This window comes from Callorhinus ursinus, unplaced genomic scaffold (assembly GCF_003265705.2).
Source record: "Callorhinus ursinus isolate GAN/ISIS: 27379988/994484 unplaced genomic scaffold, GSC_fseal_2.0 scaffold14, whole genome shotgun sequence".
Classification (NCBI taxonomy): domain Eukaryota; kingdom Metazoa; phylum Chordata; class Mammalia; order Carnivora; family Otariidae; genus Callorhinus; species Callorhinus ursinus.
In genome coordinates, this window is record NW_027397076.1 from 39,417,820 (window position 1) to 39,438,615 (window position 20,796).

Consider the following 20,796-nt stretch of genomic DNA (forward strand, 5'->3'; position numbering starts at 1 on the left):
GCTCTTGATTTCAGCTCAGGTCATGATCTCAGGGTCCTGGGATCGAGCCCCACTTTGGGCTCCCTGCTCAGTGGGGAGTCTGCTTCAGGATTCTCTCTCTCCCTCTGCCCCTCACCCTGCTCTTTCTCTAAAATAAATCTTTTTTAAAAAATAAAATCTTTAAAAAAAATAGAAAACTCACATTAAGCAGTTCCATCTGGGAATTTATTCCAAAGAAAAAAAATTAACTCAGGAAGTATTTGAGTACCCACTGTGTGTCTGGCAGTGCACAGAACTAAGGATCTGTGGAACAATCAATATTAAATTGGAAGGATCAGTATTAAAATGTGTTAGCCATTTAGGGTAACTCATTGTAGGTGACTATTATTGATTTGTCTGAATGTGTTACAATATATTATTAGGTAGTATGTGCTTCATACAAGAGAATACATGTCACTCACATAAGTTATAAAACACAAGAAATACCCAGGAACTCATCATCCCATTTAAGAACTCAAATATTCCCAGTACTGATGCATCTACCTATATGCCCCTTCCCATCCTACCCATGTATCCCTTGCCTGCCCCATAGGAGTGATCATATTCCTGAATTTCATGGTTATTCTCTGGATTTTATTTTTTAGTAATTGTCATGTACGTATCCTTAAACAAGATACCTTCGTTTTGATACTTTTTTTGCACTCAAAAAAATAATAATAATAATAATCTGGGACTTTTTTCAATTCAGTATTTTTCCCAAACTGATAAATGTTGTTCAGAGATGCCCAATACTCCATTGTATGCATCAAAACTTAATTATCTGTTTTCTTATTAGTCAATAGACCTTTCTATTGCGCTAGTTTTGTTTTAGGAACAATGCTATTGGGCGCCTGAGTGGCTCAGTTGATTAAGCTTCAGCCTTCAGCTCAGGTCATGATCTTGGAGTCCTGGGATCAAGTCCCACATCAGGCCTCCCTGCTCAGCAGGGAGTCTGCTTCTCCCTCTGACCCTCTCCCCGGTCATGCCCTCTCTCTCTCTCTCTCGCTCTCGCTCTCAAATAAATAAAATCTTTTAAAAAAAAGGAACAGTGCTGTTAGAGCATATTTATACATGTCTTCCAGTGAACATGTGTATATACCAATACAGGAACTGCACATTGTAATTTCTACAAATATTACCAAGTTATTTTTATAAAATGGTCATCAGTTTACATTTCCACCAGCATGGTATGAGAATTCCTTTTGTTCTGTAAGAAACCATCAGACAACTTAATTTTTGCCAATCTAGTGGATAGAAAAGACCAAAATTATATTTGGTCCTACTGTGCATTTCCTCATTTATTAATGAAATGAATCATTTTTAACAGTTTAATTCACTTAATTCATACAATTCATTAATTTAAAGTTTATAGTTCAGTAGTTTTTGGTATATCAGAGTTGTGCCACCATACCATAATCTAAATTTAGAATCTTTTCATCACCCCAGAAAGAAACCCTAGGTCCATTAGCAGTCTCTCCCCCATTGCTCCCTCTCCCAGCACCAGGCAAGCACTGGTCTACTTTCTAGTGCTATAGATTTGTCTGTTGTGGACATTTTGTATACATAAAATCATGCATATGTGGCCTCTTGTGACTAGCTTCTTATACTGAGTGTAAAGTTTTCAAAAATCATCCGCTTTGTCACATGTATCAGTATTTCATTCCTTTTTATTACCAAATAATATTCCATTGTGTGGATATTCCACATTTGTTTATCCATTCCTCAGTTGGTAAGTTGTTTTCCCTTTTTGGCTGGTACGAATAATGCAGCTGTGGGCATCCTGTGTACAAGCGTTTGTGTGGACAAATGTTCTCAGTTCTCTTGGGTACATACCTGTACACCTAGGAATAGAATTTCTGGGTTGTGTGGTGACCTCTCTTTAATCTTTTGAGGAACTGCGAGATTGTTTCTAAAGTAACTGCACCATTTTATATATTCCCATCAACAGTGTACAAGGGTTCAAAATTTTCCACATCCTTTCCAGCATTTGCTGTTAGCTGGCTTTTTATTACATTGTAGTGGGTATGAGGTGGTATCTTATTGTGGTTTTGATACGCGTTTCCCTAATGACTAACGATGTTGAACATCTTGTGTGTTTCTCGGACATTTGTGTATCTTCTTCGGAGATTGCCTTTTATGTTGCTTCCCTTGTGAAATACCTCTTTTCGCCCATCATGTTCTCCCTGTTTGTGACTTGTCTTTTCTCTACATATGAGATATGAGAACCCAGGAGTTAAATGTATAAATCATCTCTTATGGTTAGTATTCTTTGTATCTTGCTTATAAAATTGCTTCTGAACCTTGGATCAAAACACAATTCTCCTAGGTTTTCTTGGAAAAGTTTTGTACTTCTGCCTCTCACATGAAAGTCCTTGATGTACCTAGAATTGATTATCTGGTACGGTAGGAGACAGGGATCCAATTTCTTTTTTTTTTCTTTATATATACTCAGTTGTCTTTTCTGTTCCACAGATCTGTCTGTCCTAGTAGCAGTATCATTTTGTCTTGTTATAAAGCTGTGTAATTAAATCTTTGTAAAGGCAAACCTCTGCCCTTGTGGGGACCCTAGCTACCACTCTTCATACAAACTTTAAAAACAGCTTTTAAGGTAACTGAAAATTCATGTTGGATTTTTGGTTGGAATTGCATTGAATCTATAGATCAGTAAGAGGAAAATTTACATCTTTTAATATTCTCCCACAAACTCTATAGTATGTACCTTATTTATTTCCAGTTAGGAAAAAAATCTTCACTGTGGGGGTGAAATTACTATGCAGAGTATACAGTTGATCCTTGTTGTTACATGGGTGTGAATTGTGTGGGTCCACTTACATGCAGATTTTTTTTTTAATAAACATTGGAAAATTTTTTTGGAGATTTGCAACAATTTTTAAAAACTAGCAGATGAACCATGTAGCCTAGAAGTATTGAAGAAAATAAGAAAAAGCTAGGTATGTCATGAATGCATAAAATATATGTAGATTCTATTTTATTACTTATTACCATGAAATATATACAAATCTATTGTAAAAAGTTAAAAGTTTATCAAAACTTACACAGAATATACATGACACCATTTAGTCAAGAGAAATATAATGATGTAGTATTAAATCATAACTGCATAAAATTAACTGATACATACTGTATTACTGTATAATTTCCTAGCCACCTCCATTTGCCGTTACAGTGAGCTTAAGTATCGTTATCTGCTTAAAATGCCATGTGATGTGCTAATCATCTCTGCATGAACAGCTTGTCTCTCCAGTAAATTGGGTATCATCGTAAAAAGTGATCTCTTCCGGTTCTTGTGTATTTTTCATTGTGTTTCATGCAATACCATAAGCCTTGAATAACACCATGGGACCCATGCAAAGTGCCACTAGGGATGCTGGAAATGCTCCCAAGAACCTGAGAAAAGTTATGACATTATAAGAAAAAGTTGAATTGCTTGATATATGTACCGTAGATTGAGGTTTGCAGCTCCGGTTGCCCACCATTTCAAGATCAATTTATCCAGCATAAAGACCACTATGGAAAAAAAAGAAAAGGAAATTCATGAAGCCAGGTGTGAAAACCTTACACTTTTTGCAAAATACCTTTTTATCTTTTATTGAAAATGTAGCTTTGTGTAGGTGCAGGATTGCTATAAGAAAGGCACACCTATAGACTCTAATACGATTAAGTAAAAGCAAAGTCATTGTATGACAGCTTAAAGCAACAGGAAGATGAAGTATCTAAAGCTGGAGAATTTAATGCCAACAAAGGATGGTTTGTTAATTTTAGAAAGAGATTTGGCTTAAAAAATGTCAGTGTAACAGAAGTAGTAGCTTCCGTTGACCAAGAGGCAACAGACAAGTTCGCAGATGCCATTAAGAAAATCATTGAGGGGCGCCTGGGTGGCTCAGTTGGTTAAGCGTCCGCCTTCGGCTCAGGTCGTGATCTCAGGTTCCTGGGATCAAGCCCCGCATTGGGCTCCCTGCTCAGCAGGGAGTATGCTTCTCCCTTTCCCTCTGCCCTTGCCCACCCACACCTCCACACCCCGCTCGTGTTCTCTCTCTCAAATAAATAAGATCTTAAAAATCATTGAGAATATCTGTCTGAACAGGTTTTTAGTACAGGTAGAAGTTCCCTATTGTGGAGAAAAATGCCACAAAGGACATTTATTAGTAAGGAAGAGAAGCAAAAACCAAGATTTAAGGCAGGAAGCTATAAGTTAACCCCTACTGTTTTGTGCAGTTGGATTTATGATCAGGACTCCCGAGCCTTGAAGGGAAAAGATAAATACCAGCTACCAGTCTTTTGGTTGTATAAGAAGACCTAGAGAGTGAGGACCCTTTTTCTGGATGGGTTCCATCGATGTTTTGTTCCTGAAGTCAGGAGAAAGTACCTTGCCAATAAGGGACTGCCTTTTAAAATTCTTTTGATATTGGACAATGAGGATGGCCACCCAGAACCCCATGAGTTCAACACTGAAGGCATCAAAGTGGTTTACTTGCCCTGAAACACAGGTCTCTAATTCAGTTTCTAAATGAGGGGTCATAAAGACCTTTAAGGCTCATTACACACAGTACTCTATGGAAAGGACTGTCAACACTATGGAAGAGAACCCTGATAGAATATCATGAAAGTCTGGAAAGATTACACCATTGAAGATGTTGTTATAGAGAAAGCCACCACAGCCAAAACAATAAATTCCTGCTGGAGAAAACTGTGTCCAGATGTGCCTACCTTCACAAGATTTATAATAGAGGAAATTGTAAAAGAGATTATGGATATAGCACAAAGGGGGGGGCGGGTGTTGAAGGGTTTCAAGATCTGGATCTTGGAGAATTGACAGCAATCTGGCAGAAGGGTTTTGATTATTCAAGACTGCTTTTGACTTCTTTAATGACATGGACCCTTCTATGATACAGGCACTGAAGCTAAATCAATCAGTGGAAGAAGGATTGGTACCACATGGAAACATTTTTAGAGAAATGAAAGGCAAAAAAGACCAAAATTATGATGTATTGTGTAAAGTTACACTGAGTGTGCCTGCCTCCCCTTCCACCTCGGCCACCCCTGAGACAGCAAGACTCCTCCTCGTCCTCCTCAGCCTGTTCAACAAGAAGATGACTAGGATGAAGACATTTATGATGGTCCCCTTAAGGGTGAACAGTCCCCACGCCACAGATAATAAATTTACATTGTGTAGGTTTGTGTCTGTGCAAAAATCTAAGAACTGTACAGCAAGAACTGTGTCAGCAGCAGCATCACCTATGTATTCAGCGTGTAGAACATTGTGTATGAGACTTGATGGACATGGGTAGCCTATCCTTACATAGGCATAAGGTGAGTGGTATTTAATATAAAATTAATAATAACGTGGTAGTTTGCTTACTGTCTTTGCTTTCAAAGAATTACATTACCATACACTCTCTCTCTCTCTCATAGTGGGAGAAACTGAGTATCAGCCTAGCATCGCCGGTAAGAGTTTTTTGATGTAACAATGTTTCCAGTGCTGTGTTATGAATATGACATACCACTGTCTGCTATAAGTTTTTTTTTGCCCTAAAAATTTTATAACCATTCATTAAGCTAGGCTACCATGAATCAAGCAGCTGTGTCAGCTAAAGCAGTGGTATTGCTGCTGCTTTGTTACCAGCGCATGAATTATTATACCTGTAAATGAACATGAATTTCTTTTTCATGTTTTTTCATTTTTGATGTCTAGTGTCGGTAATATGTATAACATGTACAGTGTGTTGTATCACGTAAGATGGTAATGTAGGTAGGAAAGACAGATCATCTTGCAAACAGATGACAAACTTATGGTGTGAGAAATACAGTGCTATAAATATGTTTTCTCTCCCTCATGATTTTTTTTAATATTTTCTTTTCTCTAGCATACTTTATTGTAGGAATACAGTATATAATACATACACAAGACATGTTAATCGGCTATGTTGTCAGTAAGGCTTTTAGTCAACAGTAGGCTGGCAGTAATTAAGTTTTTGGAGAGTCAGAAGTTCTACTCGGATTTTTAACCATGTAGAGTGTTGGTGCCCTTAACCCCTGTATTGTTTGAGGGTCGACGGTACTTAATTTCTCTGCACAGTTGTGGCGGTGCCACCAGGACTCAGCTCTTTTCCTAGTTCCTGTTTTGTTTCGGAAGCTGCTCTAGTGAAATTACTGGTGTGTATGGTTACAGAGCAGTTCGTGCTGTTACAGCTCTAGTTCTGCCCTGACTGAGTAGCTGCTAGCCACGTGTAGCTGTTTAGGTGAACCAGACTAAAATGAAAAATTCAGTTCCTCCCAGTCACTAGCCAGATAGCCAGTGCTCAGATGCCATTGTATTTTTTTTTTTAATTTCCATTTATTAGACCACACACACAAGTGGGGTGAGGGGCAGAGGGAGAGGGAGAAGCAGACTCCCCGCTGAGCAGGGAGCCTGATGCGGGGCTTGATTCCGAGACTCTGGGATCATGACCTGAGCCCAAGGCAGACGCTTAACCAAGTGAGCCACCCAGTGCCCCAGAAGCCATTGTGTATTGCATAGCACAGATACAGAACATTTCCATCAGAAAGTTATGGATAGTGCTGCTAGAAATCAGAGGCTGGCAACCCCTGTGGGCCAAATTTAGCCCACCCCCATTTTTGTAACTAGTGTTCTAGTAGAATACAGTCACACTCTTCCATGTATATATTGTCTAGGCCTACTTTCCTGGTACAACAGCAAAATATTGAGTAGTTGCCCCAGAGACTATATAACAGACCCTAAATATTTACTGTCTGGCCTTTGACAGAAAATGTTTAATGAGCCTTCCTGACCATGCTGATTGACATGGGATATAACCTGGCCCTTGCGATTTTTAAAGCTCCCCTAGTGATTTTATTATGTAGCAAAGTTTGAGACCACTGATTTAGACAGATAAGCTCTTCCCCTGAGTCCCTGCTACCATGGCTCAGAGTTGGCAGAGTGGGTGCTTACAGAGGAGTTGGTGGCTTCCGAACTCTCCTGTGACTTGGATTTCTGAGCCTTTGACCTGCATGGGATTGTTCAGGGTTCATTATAGAAGAGTGGGTTAGGAAATGCATTCCTGTCTCTGCATCCCCCTTTCCAGGCAGCTGTGGCATTCCGAGGCCTTGCACAGGCTATCCCTCATTCCCACTGTGCACATCAGGTTATGTGGGTCCACTTACGTCCTTAGTGCAGCAGTTCTCAGACTAGCATTTACAAGAGGTTTAGAACAATCCTATTTCAAGCTAGGAGGTTTCCCACCCCAAGTAGGAATTAAGAATTTGCATTTGCAATAAAGACTTACATGATGCTAATGCTGCTGGAGGAGCACCTTGAGAACCACTGTTTCAGAGTTGCTTCTCACATTTTACTGTGCATATGAATCACCAGTGGATCTTATTAAAATGCAGACCATGGCTCATTAAGGATAGAGTAGGGCCTGAGATTGTGCGTTTCTAACGAGCTCCCAGGTATTGCTGATAGACTACTGTTAAAAATCCAACTGAGTAAATTTAAAGATCAAATTGGCTTCATTCAGTGATTCATTATTTGGGCAGCATCTCATTTGGTAATAGAAAGGAGCTCCACCAAGCTGAAAAAACCAAAGGTTTTTAAAGGCAGAAATGGGGCAGAAAAAAATTAACAAAGAATGCATTGTTTCAGGTAAGGCTCCCCCCCTAAGTGGAATGGAAGGGCCCAATGGGCAGATTACCTCACTGATACCAGATAATTCCAGGTTGACTGATCCAAGTTAAGGGGGGTAGGGAGGGATGGGGGCTGCAACTGTCATTAGGTACTAAGTCTTGGTTTGCCAGCGTGGGGTTTAGCACAGGTGACTCCATTTTGGGCCTGTTATCTCTTTTTTAACAGTTTACGTAACCCTTTTGATCAGACTCTAATCTTAACTGAGAGATGTGATAAGAATTTGAGGCATTTAAGGTTACTCTCAACTTCTGCTCTGTAGTTCTCGCAGCTTTTGTCCATCCTTTGTATGGTACTCATAGGTCATGACGTCTTTTGCTTAATCTCTGTGATATTCACAAGCCACGACTTCAGGTTCAAAATCTTTAAGTCAGTCATTCTCTGCATTCCTTTTACGACATTCCAGTTTTGGGGAGGTCATTGGCTTGACGGTGAGTGGCTGTGAACACACATTTAAAGCTTTTGAGAGAACACCAGGAAGATTATTATTATGAACAGGATAATTCCAGTGTTTGGAGTCCCCAAGACCCAGACCAATCAAAATCAAAGACAGACCCCGCTGAAGGAGTCACCTTTTTGAGCCAAGTGGCTTTTCAGTGATCTTACACAACTGAGTTTCAGCTTCTCCAGAAGTGTTAATCCAGCAATAGCAGTTGATGTTGGCCATAGCTGAGACATCTCCGTGTTCAGCCAAAATCTAATCAGGGGCTATGCTATTAACAAAAACAACTTTGGCCAGAGAGTCTAAGGATCTTCGTTGAACAGCTGTTGTCTTAGCAATGGATTCTGCAATAATTTTGAGTTAAGGTTTCTAATCATATCCTAACATATTTACTGAGAGAGAAGTATGCCCCTGCAAAAGCAGGTGATTCCTGTGTTATGAATGTCTCCTGGTAATTTCTTTCTGACTTGATGTATAAATCCAAGGGAGTCAGCCAGTGAGGTATCATAGTTCGTTCTGGAAAGTAAGGGGCACAACTAGATGACCTAAGACATTGCCCAGCTATGTGCCAGCTGTCTAGGCATTCATAGGCCCAAGGAGAGTGAGAACCACAAAGACGAACCCTGTCAGGGTGCAGACCATCTCCATTAAAATGGTCCTATTAATAGAATCGTTCACAGAGTTTACTGCATTTACCCGTTCAAGCCAGGGGTCAGTTCGGTTTTCAGCACAGATGGGAAGAAAATCTCCTAACTTGAAATAGGGTAGCTCTAAATGCCTTGCAAAGATGTGTGCTGCTGGTGAGATCTTTGAGTGAATCATGAGAAAATGGGGATGCAGGTGTACCAAGATTTTTGGAGATATTTGTGTCTGACTGGGCACACAGCAGTTATAAATGGAGAAGGGTAAAAAGGCACAGGATGTTCTAGCCATAAAAGTTGAACTTGGTAAAAAAGCTTTTTAAAGGGTGAGGGGGGAGGTAGTAACATTGTAGTGATTGGGAAGAGAAGAGAAATTGGTCACAGGGAAGACCAGGGGATCTCTAGCCTCTTGGATAGATCAGAGTCTTTGATGACAAATTCAGCAGTCTGAAAGGTTACTAAGCACTGGCCCGGGAGATAACAGATCGAGGGTGTTACCTTTCCAGGGCAAGACCAGAATAAAGGAAAGAAGGAGAAGGAAAAAAAGTTTTCATGTTCAGTTGAAGTATGAAATCTTGATCCAGGGGGAAGCAGTCTACTTTGAAGTCACCTGCTTCTCGGCCTCATCAATTTGATTTGGAGGTTTAGAGTTTGAAGATCCCATTAGTTCTCTCAACCTTGCCTGATATAATCAAGGGTGATTGGCACAGTGATCATTTTAAAGAGGTTTGCAAGGCTTTCGTTAAGGCTTGTATGATTTGCCCAGTGAGATGGGTGCCTCAATCACTGGAATGTGTAGAGGTGGAAAACATGTTCACTAACAGTCTCTTTGCTACTGTAAGGGCATCAGCCTTGCAGCAGGGAAAGGCTTCAATCTATCTGGAAGGCATGCATACAAGAACATAGGGATAACCCATACAAGGTAGCAACTGAATGAAGTCCAGTTGCAGTTGTTCAAAGGGGCCAGAAGGAGGAGGTTTGAGGCCTCGGGGAACAAAAATTGTTTTTCCAAGATTGCAGACGTGATAGGTCAGACATTTAGATGCAGATGAGGCGGCAGGAGCAGAAAGAGCACACGGGAGTTTAGTCTGCTTGCAAAAGTGTTGGGTCAGTTCTGAATCGAGAAGACTTGAAGCTGTGTTTGGAGTTTACAAAGAAATGTCATTTCCTAACGTTAAATTCACTGAAGCTTCTATAGCTACAGCCTTATGGCAGCTGGAACAGGCTCTAGCAGTGGAATCCAGTAACATAGGCAGTAACAGGCCTATGTTCATTGCCATATTCTTGCAGGAGCATTTCCACTGCTTGGTTATCTCTTTCATGCACAAATGAGGTGAAAGGGTTGGGTTTGGTAACTCTAGGGCAGGTGAATCTTCTAGTGCTTATTTTTGTCTTAAAAAGGCCTGCTCATGTTTATCTTCCCATGCAAGGGGTTCAGGGACTGGAATTTTAGGAAATTCATAGAGTGGGGAAGCCAACAGAGAAAATTTAGAAACCCGTAATGTGTAATAGCCAGCTAAGTTAGAAATCCACAAAGCTGTGCTCAGCTTAATCCTTTTTCGAAATAACTGGATTCCTTTAGTGCTTAATTATGACCTGGGTAATCAACAGTGTCTAGAAAGAATTGTGATTTTTTTTCCTCGGAGACTTTATATCCTTTTTCAGCGAACTGCTACAGCAAGTAAATGGAATCCTTTATGGATACCTCTTTGGTAACAGCATGGAAAGAGAAGGTCTGAATATTGTAAAAGGACTGATTTCCCAGGGAACTGGAGGGTAATGAAATCTTGGTGGAGTACATGGGAGTAATAAGGGACCTCGATGAATCCTTGAGGCCTGACTGTCCAGGTATATTATTGATTATTCCAAGTAAAAGAAATTGATATTAGCTGTTGAAGTCCACAGAGACGCTGGAAAAGACTGAACACGTCTACAACAGTGAACCATTTGAGTCTGGTAGAACTTGTGACAAAAGGGTGTTTGGGTTTGGAACAACTGGGAAATAGGGAATGAATCGTTAATAGCTCTCAAGTCCTGGACAAGTTGCCATCCCCTCCCATTATGTTTCCAGAGTGGCAAATTATGCATGTTGCAGGGACTAGAACAGGGAATGATTAACCCCTGCACAAGGTGTGAGGCCTTGTATGGCCTCATGCCTTAATGGACAGTAGGGCAATACAGGAGTAGGTTTAGTCTTGTCTGTCCAGAATTAGAAGTGGCCCACAGATTTTTCAGGCATCTCAGTTCAATTAGGGGATTTCTTTTGGAATTCTTCCTCATCTATATCAAAGACCAATGATAAAGATTATAAGATCAGGTTCAGGTTGGTCAGGAAATTCTAAGGTGAGGTCACATTCGAAGCAAAATGTATTAGCCCCTTTAATTTGGAAAGGAGATCTCTTCCTAATAAATTGGGGCTGTATCATAGAGCAAAAAAGAAGGCTTTTTAGTAAAGGTCCCAAAGTCATTTGTACTGGTCAAGATAGAAATTCTGTCTGAACTTTATTAGACATCCCTGGTATATAAACCTTCTTTTCACTCTAAGGGATTTGTTGTCCTATGAGAGTGGGGCTTAGGGGCACCTGAGTGGCTCAGTCATTAAGCGTCTGCCTTCGGCACAGGTCATATGGGATCCAGCCCCGCATCAGGCTCTCTCCTTCTGCTTGTGTTCTCTCTCTCTTAAATAAATAAATAAAATCTTTTAAAAAATAAAGTAGAGGGCGCCTGGGTGGCTCAGATGGTTAAGCGTCTGCCTTCGGCTCGGGTCATGATCCCAGGGTCCTGGGATCGAGTCCCGCATCAGGCTCCCTGCTAGGCGGGGAGCCTGCTTCTCCCTCTGCCTCTGCCTCTCTCTCTCTCTCTCTGACTTTCATGAATAAATAAATAAAACATTTTAAAAAATAAATAAATAAAAAATAAAGTAGAAAGTGTAGCCCTGGTATCTACTAGAATTTAGCGAAGTACTTGATTAATTTTTTTTCCCCCTTGGATGTTTAGGGTGTTACTGATAGCAGTTTTACTGGAGGGTCCCTTGGAGCCCAGTTTTGGGAATGGCCCATATGGGAGCTCTTCCTTGGGGACATTGAGGAGGGACCTTTGAGGACGGTTTCTCTAAAGTGCCCCAGTTGATTACAAATGAGATAATGGACCCTGGGCCAGCCATTTGATGATGGACTTCTAGGAGGGTATGATGTGGGAGACCCGGTAAGGCCATTAGTTTGGCAGACCTTTGTTTATGATTTTGGTCCAGATCCTGTCAAAGTGTTTGGCTGTGGTCACAAGTTCAGTCAAGCCAGTAGCCTCTCATCCTATATTCTGCCTTTTTATTAAGCCACTAATCTCAGGAAATAATCCATTTACAAATAGGGCAGCTTAAGCAGGTTGTATGGAATCAGGAGTGACATAGGAAGAACACTTCCAAACAGGCTTTAGATTCTGCCACAGATCCATCTTTTATTTTCATGTTTGGATACCAGACCAATCAGTGCAGGCAGGGAAGACTCTAGGAATGGCTTTTTAAATATCAGTTGATATATTTCCAGATTTTTGTGGTCCATACAAGGACTGTGTTGGTGATTGAGGATCTTGATTATCATCCTTGGGATTTTGCTTCCCAAATCCATTTTTGGGAACCTTCACAAGGTTCTACCGACATGTGTACAAGCTGATAAAGATCTGGCAGCCTGGGGTCATAGACACTCATAAGGATTCTAAACTCTTCAGAAAACTCGGGGCTCTTCCTTAGGTTCAGGAAATTCTTTAGCTATGACCCTTAGTTCGGTCTTTGACCAAGGAGTGAAAGAGATCTGAGAAGGATCACTTGCAACCTCAGGTGGCTTTATTTTTAAAGGTAACAGTTTAATAGTCTCTTTAGAGTGGAAAGGCAATTTTGACAGAATTAGTAAAACGTGAGTACTCAACGTAAAGAAGGATAGAGAAGAATGTAGGAGTCAAGTCAGTTCTATCTTTTAGGTACCTCTGTGTCTTTAATTTTTCTTTGGTCTTTTGAAATGAATCCTTTAGTGAGGCTATTTTAGAATCTTGAAGCCTTTTGGAAACCTCTGCATACCAGTTAAATAGGTATCCCAGGGGCACCTGGGTGGCTGAGTCGTTAAGCGTCTCCTTTGGCTCAGGTCATGATCCCAGGGTCCTGGGATCGAGCCCCGCATCGGGCTCCCTGCTCCACGGGAAGCCTGCTTCTCCCTCTCCCACTCCCCCTGCTTGTGTTCCCTCTCTCACTGTGTCTCTCAAATAAATAAATAAAATCTTAAAAAATTAAAAAATAAAATAAAACAATAGGTATCCCATTCTTTTCATTTAATTCAGGAACCCTTACTTTCAAGTACATTTCTTTTTTCTTTTAATTGTGTAGTTGTACAATATTAGTTTCAGGTGTAGAGCATTTATATACAATACAGAGTGATCACCACAGTTCATCTGGCTACCCTCTGTCACCGTACAGAGTTATTACATTATTAACTGTATTTCCTGTGTTGCACACGGCATCTCTGTCTTATTTAATAACTGTTAGTTTGTACCTTTTTATCCCCTTCCCCTATTTTGCCGACTGCCTCACCGTCCTCCTCTCTTGACAACCACCAGATTGTTCTCTGTATCTAGGAGTCTGTTTCTGTTTTGTTTATTTGGGTTTTTTTAGATTCTACATATAAATACAATAGTATTTGTCCTTCACTGACTTACTTCACTTAGCATAATACCCTCTCGGTCCATCCGTGTTGTCTCAAATGGCAAGTTTTCATTCTTTTTTTATGGCTGAGTAGCAGTCCATTGTATATATGTATATATCATTTATCTGTCAGTGAACACTTAGGTTGCTTTCATATCTTGGCTGTTGTAAGTACTGCAGTGCACATAGGGGGCATACATCTTTTCAAATTGGTCTTTTCATTTTCTTCACATAAATACCCTGAAGTGGGATTACTAGGTCGTAGGGTAATTCTGTCTTTAACTTTTGAGGAACCTCCATACTGTTTTCCATAGCAGCTGTACCGTTTTGCATTCCCACCAACAGTGCATGAAAGTTCCGTGTTCTAAACATCCTCACCAATGCTTGTTATTTCTTGTCTTTTAAACACTAGCCATTCTGACAAGTGTGTGGTAATGTCATTGTGGTTTTCACTTGAATTTCCTGATGATCAGTGATGTGAGCATCTTTCATATGTCTTGGCCATCTGTATGTTCTCTTTGCAGAAATGTCTGTTTAGGTCCTTACCCACTTTTTAATTGGATTTTTTAAAATACTGAGTTGTGTGAGTTCTCTGTATATTTTGGACATTGACCCTGTATCAGTTGTATCATTTGCAGACGTCTCCCATTTAGTAGGGTGCCTTTTCATTTTGTTGGTTTCCTTCACTGTGCCAAAGCTTTTTAGTTTAATGTAGTTCCACTTGTTTATTTTTGCCTTGTTGCCCTTGCCTGAGGAGACAGGTCCAAAAAAATATTCCTGTTTTCTTGCAGGAGTTTTATGGCCTCTGGTTTAACATTTAAGTCTTTGATCAATTTTGAGCTTATTTTTGTATATCGTGTAAGAAAAAGTGCTCCAGTTTCATTCTTTTGCATGTTGCTCTTCAGTTCTTCCTAGACCATTTATAAAAGACCATCTTGGGGCACCTGGGTGGCACTGTCGGTTGAGTGTCTGACTCTTGGTTTTGGCTCAGGTGGTGGTCTCTGGTTGTGGGGTTGGGCCCCATGTCGGGCTCTGTGCTATGTGGCTTCTGCTTAAGAATTTTCTCTCTCTCCCCCTCCGTCCGTCCCTCCTCTGATCTCTCTCTAAAATAAATAAATCTTTAAAAAATTTTTTTCCCATCTTTTCCCAATTGTATATTCTTGCCTAATTGACGATGTAAGTCTGGGTTTATTTCTGGAGCTCTATTCTGTGCCATTGAGTGTATGTCTGTTTTTGTGCCAAGTACCCTATTGTATTGATTACTATAGCTTTGTAATATAGTTTGAAATCAGGGAACATAATTCCTCTAGCTTTGTTCTTTCTTGAGATTGCTTTGGCTCTTCAGGGTCTTTTGTGGTTCCATACAATTTTAGGAATATTTAGCCTAGTTTCATGAAATGCTGTTGGTATTTTGGTAGGGACTGCATTGAATCTGTGGATTCCTTTGGGTAGTATGGACATTTTAACAATATTAAGTCTAATAGTTTCATGAGCATGGTATATCTTTCCATTTATTTGTGTCATCTTTGATTTCTTTCATCATTGTCTTACAGTTTTCAGAGTTCAGGTCTTTCACCTCCTTGGTTAAATTTATTCCTAGGTATTCTTTTGCTGAGATTGTACATGGGATTGTTTTCTTAATTTCTCTTTCTCATAGTTCATTATTAGTGTATACAGAGACAACCAATTAATGTATATTAATTTTGTATCTGGCAACTTTACTGAATTCATTTATTCTAACACTTTCTTGGTAGAGTCTTTATTGTTTTCTATATATAGTATCCTGTTGCCTGCAAATAGTGAGTTTTACTTCTCTTCTAATTTGGATGCCTTTTATTTCTTTTGCTTGTCTGATGTGACTAGGACTTCCAATCCTGTGTTGAGTAAAAGTGGCAAAAGTAGGCATCCTAGTCTCATTCCTGGTCTTAGGAGAAAAGCTTTCAGCTTATCACCATTGACTATCATGTTAGCTGTGGTTTTGTCATATGTGGCCTTTATTATGTTGAATGTTCCCTATATACCCACTTTGTTTTATTATAAATGGATGTTGAATTCATCAAATACTTTTTTTTTAAATGGATGTTGAATTCATCAAATACTTTTTTTTTTTTTAAGATTTTATTTACTTATTTGACAGAGACAAAGGGAGAGGACACAAGCAGGGGGAGTGGGAGAGGGAGAAGCAGGCTTCCCGCTGAGCAGGGAGCCCGATGCGGGACTCAGTCCCAGGACCCTGGGATCATGACCTGAGCCGAAGGCGGATGCTTAACGACTGAGCCACCCAGGCGCCCCTCTTTTTCTTTTTTTTTTTAAGATTTTACTTGAGAGGATGAGCAGTGTGGGGGAGCAGCAGAGGGAAAGGGAGAAGCAGACTCCCTGCTGAGCAGGGAGCCTTATGTGATGCAGGGCTTGATCTCAGGACCCTGAGATCATGACCTGAGCTGAAGGCAGACACTTAACCAAGTGAGCCACCCAGGTGCCCCTGATTTTTAGCTTTCTTTTTGTTAATGTGGTATATCATGTTGATTGATTTGCAGGCATTAAACCATCCGTGCATCTGTGCAATAAATCTTACTTGATCATGGTATATAACTTTTTTTAATGTATTACTTAGTTCAGTTTACTGATATTTTGTTGAGGATTTTTGCATCTATGTTCATTAAAGATACTGGCCTATAATTTGGGGGGGTGGGGATTTGTCTGCTTTTGGTGTCCAAGTAATGCTAGCCTTACAGAATGAGAAATTTGGAAGCATTCCTTTCTCTTTGATTTTTGGAATAGTTTAAGAAGGATATGTATTAATTCTTCTTTAAATATTTGGTAGAATTCATCTGTGAAGCTGTCTGGTCTTGCACTTTTGTTTGATGGGAGTTTTTTGATTACTGATTCAGTTTCATTACTAATAATTGGTCTGTTTAGATTTCCTGCCTCTTGATTGCATCTTGGAAAATTGTATGTTCCTAGGAATTTATCCATTTCTTCTAAGTTGTCCCTTTTGGTGTAACTTCTCTTTCACTTCTAATTTTATTTGGACCCTCTATGTTTTTTTCTTGATGAGTCTGATTAAACATTTATCAATTTTATCTTTTCAAGGAACCAGGTTTTTTTTTTAAGATTTTATTTATTTAATAGAGCACGAGCAAGCACAAGTAGGCAGAGCAGCAGGCAGAGGGAAAGGAGAAGCAGACTCCCTGCTGAGCAGGGAGCCCGACTCGAGACTTGATCCCAGGACCCCGGGATCATGACCTGAGCCAAAGGCAGATGCTTAACCAACTGAACCATCCAGGCACCCCAAAGAACCAGTGTTTACTTTCACTGTTCTTTTTATTTCCTTTATTTTACTAACTTTGGGCTTTGTTCGTTTTTTAGTTTCTTTAGGTGTAAGGTCAGATTGAGATTTTTCTTGAGGTGGGCCTGTTCACTATAAACTTCTTTTTTTCTTTTTTCTTTTTTTTCTTTCTTTTTTTTAAGATTTTATTTATTTATTCATGAGAGACAGAGGGAGAGAGAGAGAGAGAGAAGCAGAGGGAGAAGCAGGCTCCCAAGGAGCAGGGAGCCCGATGCGGGACTCGATCCCAGGACCCTGGGATCATGACCTGAGCCGAAGGCAGACGCTTAACCATCTGAGCCACCCAGGCGCCCTTTTTTTCTTTTTTAAATATTTTATTTATTAGAGAGCAGTGGAGGGGGAGGCAGCGGCAGGGGGTGGGGGGGAAGCAGACTCCCTGCTGATCAAGGAGCCTGATTCGAGCCTCAGTCCCAGGACCCTGGGATCATGACCTGAGCCAAAGGCAGACGCTTAACTGACTGAGCCACTCTGGTGCCCCTAAACTTCTCTCTTAAAATTATTTTTGCTGTGTCTCCTACCTTTTGAACTGTTGTGCTTCCATTTGCATTTGTCTCAAGGTATTTTTTTTTCTCTTATTTCTTTGTTGACCCCTTGGTTGTTTAATAGCATGTTGCTCTTAGCCTGCACATGTGTTTCTTCCAGTTTTCATTTTGTTTAGCTCTTTTTCCAAGGTTTTTGTCTTGTTCTTTTCTTTGGAACATATTCTGTCTCATTTTGCTTCTGTTTAAATATATTTGTTTCTACGTAGTAAGTAGATCAGTTACATCTCCCAGTCTTGAAGAAGTGGCTTTAAGCCAAAGCTATCCTAGGGGACCTAGTAGGGCAAACTCCCCTGATCACCTAAGCCATGTGTCCCAGGGATGTCCCATGTGGGCTGTGTGCACCCTCCTGTCACAGCTGGGCTGCAGTTGGTGTGGGCTGTGGTGTGTGGGGCAGTTGTCTTGTACAGCTGGCTGCAGCAGCTGTGGGCAGGGCAGCCTTCTGGTGCTGCTGGCTGTGAAGTCCAGCTAACTGTTGCAGGCACTCTCATGTGCAGAGCTGGACCCCCCAGGGCAGGGGCACTAGCGCCAGACAAGGCCTCCCACTGGGTGTGGCACAGCAAGAGGTCACTTGGGAAAGTTCTGGTGCTGGCCGAGGCTGCCTGCCAGGTGTGGCAGGGCAAGTATGTTTCTTAAATGAGCGATCTTGTCTACTTGTCCCCATAAGGCCCATTTAACTCTGGGCTGTTTTTAGTAAGAGTTTGCCATTCTTGTAAATATTTATGACTTCAGGAACCATAGTTTTTAGACATAAAGTATGCAAGTGTGCCAGAACGTTGTGCACTTGACTTTTTAGAGTTTCAGGTCCTAAGACTTTGGATTTCTCAGAGCCAATCTAAATACCTAAAAGGTGCCACTGGGTTGGGGGTTGGTGTTTTACAGTGTACGTTGTTGCACAGAAATTTTCTTGAAGTTGGTGGGTGACCAACTGTCCATCTAACCCATCCTATGACCAATTTATCCTATCACAGGAGTCATCTTGGGGATGACAAACACTGTAAAATACTCGTGTCCACTAATTTTTGTGGCTTTTTGGCTTCCAAGATCCTCATTAGCAGTAGCTTTTATCTACAGAAAAGATGACAAATAAATATGTACCTTAACATACCAGCAGTAAGCAAGAGAGGTTTACTGGGAACTAGCCAAGAGAAGGCTGTGTGCACCACCAGCAATTTCCAGCATGGACTAAACCAGCAAATAGGGACTGTGGACTGGACAGAGGTCCCAGGTAACTGGGGAACTGCAGATTGAACCAAGAGCTGGGGAACTGGTTTCTGAATGGAACATTCTGCCAGCTGAAGGTGACCAGCTAAGCCCTGGACTGGAAAGCCAACTAGACTAGGATCACAACTTAGTACCCACAGCCCTCAGAAATGGTGAAAGGACCGTGAACTCAAAAATGGGTTTACAGGGCGCCTGGGTGGCTCAGATGGTTAAGTGTCTGCCTTCGGCTCAGGTCGTGATCCCAGGGTCCTGGGATCGAGTCCCGCATCAGGCTCCCTGCTAGGCGGGGAGCCTGCTTCTCCCTCTGCCTCTGCCTCTCTCTCTCTCTCTCTCTCTCTCTCTCTGACTTTCATGAATAAATAAATAAAACATTAAAAAAAAAATGGGTTTACAAAGGGGCGCCTAGGTGGCTCGGTTGAACATCTGATTCTTGATCTCAGCTCAGGTCTTGATCTTAGGGTCATGAGTTCAAGTCTTGAATTTAAAAAAAAAAAAAAAAAGGAGTTTGCAAGTATCATGCCAATGGTTCTCATTGTCCCAGAATGCTGTCAGAAGTTTGATTCAGCTACTGGCACTGCCACCCCATCTGTTAAAAATTTATTCAGTGATTCATGAATCAGGCAGCAACTCATCTATGATAGAAGGTAGCCTCTGCAGAGCTGTAGAAAAGGAAAAGTTTTTTAAGGTGGAAAGGGGGTGGATAATGGAAATTATTAGCAAAGAGTGCATTGTTTCAGGTAAGGTCACCCTCCCAAGGGGAACAGAAAGGCCTATGGGGCAGATTACCTCACTAGTGCTAACCAGGTAATTTCAAGTTGACTGGTGAAAGTTACGTTCCTGGAGGATTGAAACTGCAACTAGGTTAGGTTAGGGATTAAGTCTTGGTTGTTGATGTGGGGTTTAGCACAAGTGACTCCTTTTTAGGCCTGCTGTCAACTTTTTAACACCACAAACCAGACTTTGATTAGTAAGGCTGTAGACCATATTAAGAGCACATTCTAACCTGATCTCCCTGTCTCTCTCTCTTTACCCCATCTCTAGACTCTGCTACTAGGGTGGACTTTCCTAAAGCACAGCCTTAATTGTATTCCTTCCCTGATTAAAAACCTCCCATTGCTTCCCACCACCTGCTATTCTTTACAGAACAAGGGGGCAGCCTCCTGTCAGCACCTTTTTCACTCTGGTTACCACCCGTCTCTCCATTCCTTGTCTAAAAGCTGGATTTCGGGACACCTTACTACTAAGTGTTCTGCTTCCTTCCAGTGCTCATATTGTCCTTTTGATCCAGAACTTTTATTACTTTAGCCTTCTTCCTTTCACCATTGTGTGCCTGTCTTAAACTCTCCCATTTCAAATGCTGTTTCTTCTTTCCTTCCACTAATGTGCAGTGAATAAATGAGTTCATATATGTATGGTATCTTCATTCTGACTAAGAACAAATTTGAATCTGTTATAGTCCTTAGCACACCAGCCGTGTTTAATATTTTTGTCCTTGTATGTAATTGGCTATAAATTTCTTCATCAGACGGGTTTAGAAGAATTTTAAGATTTTATTTGTTGGGGGGGGCGGGGCAGGCAGAGAGAGGAGAGCAACCCAAGTGGACTCCACGCTGAACATGGAACCCAGCACAGGGCTCGATCCCATGACCCCAAGATCAGACCTGAGTTGGACACTCAACCAAGTACACCACCCAGGTGCCCCTAGAAGAATTCTTAGATAGAGTTTATAGTTTCCATTCCCAACCTGCTTCACAGAAGTATTAATGCTTAAAGCATTTGACTGTCATCTGTAAGTACAAAACATGCTATTTAGAAGCCTTCCTCTGCATCAGGTTTTGCCATTCTCTTTAGCTACTAAATGAATAGTCCCAATTAGTTTTGATTCCCACATCCCCTTTAGCAGAATATAACTTTGTGATCCTTATCACAATCTATATGCCTCACAGAAACCACTTTTGCTCTTCCTTCCAGAAAGGTGCCAGCAGTCTGACTTGGCGATCGGATGTCTTGGTGGAGTATCAAGGAGAAGGCCGTAATGTCACCGACCCAACCTGTCCTTCACTGAGTCCTGGGGTATCTGTGAGTAATAGCTTGAGTTGGCTCAGACAGTTTTCTTACCAATAGCACAGCAAGGCATAGATTTAGGTGTGTCAGGTATTAAAACCCTTAATCTGAGTCTTGGTCCTCTTTCACT

General features: G+C 41.0%; 1 protein-coding gene across 1 annotated transcript in view; it reads left to right on the plus strand.

The window, feature by feature from the left end:
* Positions 1–20,796, plus strand: part of GNS (glucosamine (N-acetyl)-6-sulfatase) — a 54,854-nt gene that overhangs the window by 25,897 nt on the left and 8,161 nt on the right. Inside the window, exon 11 of the mRNA XM_025882849.2 lies at positions 20,574–20,681. Coding sequence (XP_025738634.1) covers positions 20,574–20,681 — 108 coding nt within the window. The remainder of the gene's footprint in view (positions 1–20,573; positions 20,682–20,796) is intronic.